Source organism: Echinops telfairi, unplaced genomic scaffold (genome assembly GCF_000313985.2).
Source record: "Echinops telfairi isolate 266 unplaced genomic scaffold, ASM31398v2 ScPeMD7_23;HRSCAF=83, whole genome shotgun sequence".
Classification (NCBI taxonomy): domain Eukaryota; kingdom Metazoa; phylum Chordata; class Mammalia; order Afrosoricida; family Tenrecidae; genus Echinops; species Echinops telfairi.
Genome location: NW_022103920.1, coordinates 69,037,854 through 69,038,649, shown reverse-complemented (window position 1 = coordinate 69,038,649; position 796 = coordinate 69,037,854). Strand labels below are relative to the sequence as shown.

The following is a 796-nucleotide window of genomic DNA, read 5'->3' as shown; positions in this document are numbered from 1 at the left end:
AACCATCTTAGGATCCAAAATTTTATCAATGTTAACCTTAATTGTGTACATATAAACCACTGAATCGGTGCATATTTTGTTCAACAAAATAAAATTTTATAATAAGCTGTGGACAAGCTGTCCATTTGAAAGTTCAGAAATGATTGCATTCTGAAAAGGCATTCTCTTCTCTTATTTTGGCTCAATTATGACATCGGAGGCAAGCCAACACTTGCCAGCTACAAGTGGTTCAGCGATGAATTAACAATCTGACCTTGGGGTTTACATGAAACACAACATCAGAGTGCCTTACTGATTCCAGGACACCTGATAGTGCAGGTGGGTGGGTGTGGGCGTGTAAAGTGCATCCACTGGGAGTCCTTGGGGAGAGGGAGGGGGAAACGCCGAAGGCAAAGTCAAGCAATAAGCTCTGAATCTGGAGTCTTCTGACCTCATCGGAACACTTGCCAGAGAGGCGTTGCCTCTCGACAGGTGTTTCATCAAAGCTAATGCACAAGCGTCAGGCTTCGTCAGGTACTGGGCATCCATCCTGCCCTTCTGGCAGATTTTCGTTCCATTACTCCCAAGTTCAATTGCGTTTATTCTTGGGGTCTCGCTAATTTCCTATGTGGTGGAGGTCCTTTCTCACTTCCCTATACGCTCAATGCTTTACTCGCACCCTGCTTTACCGAAAACCAACGCGGATCTGACTCGGAAAACATTACAAACAAGGGAGCTACTGGACTCCATCCCTAAGAGAATGGTGATCTCCTGCACCAAACACAGATTTTCGCTCTACAATGAAAACCTTTCAAAA

General features: G+C 44.6%; 1 protein-coding gene across 1 annotated transcript in view; it reads right to left on the bottom strand.

Annotated features, from left to right (window-relative positions):
* TMEM106B (transmembrane protein 106B) overlaps nucleotides 1–528 on the bottom strand; it is a 28,155-nt gene extending 27,627 nt beyond the window's left edge. The window contains exon 1 of the mRNA XM_045288651.1: nucleotides 293–528. Within this exon, the coding sequence (XP_045144586.1) occupies nucleotides 293–528 (236 nt within the window). The remainder of the gene's footprint in view (nucleotides 1–292) is intronic.
* Nucleotides 529–796: the final 268 nt, after the last annotated feature.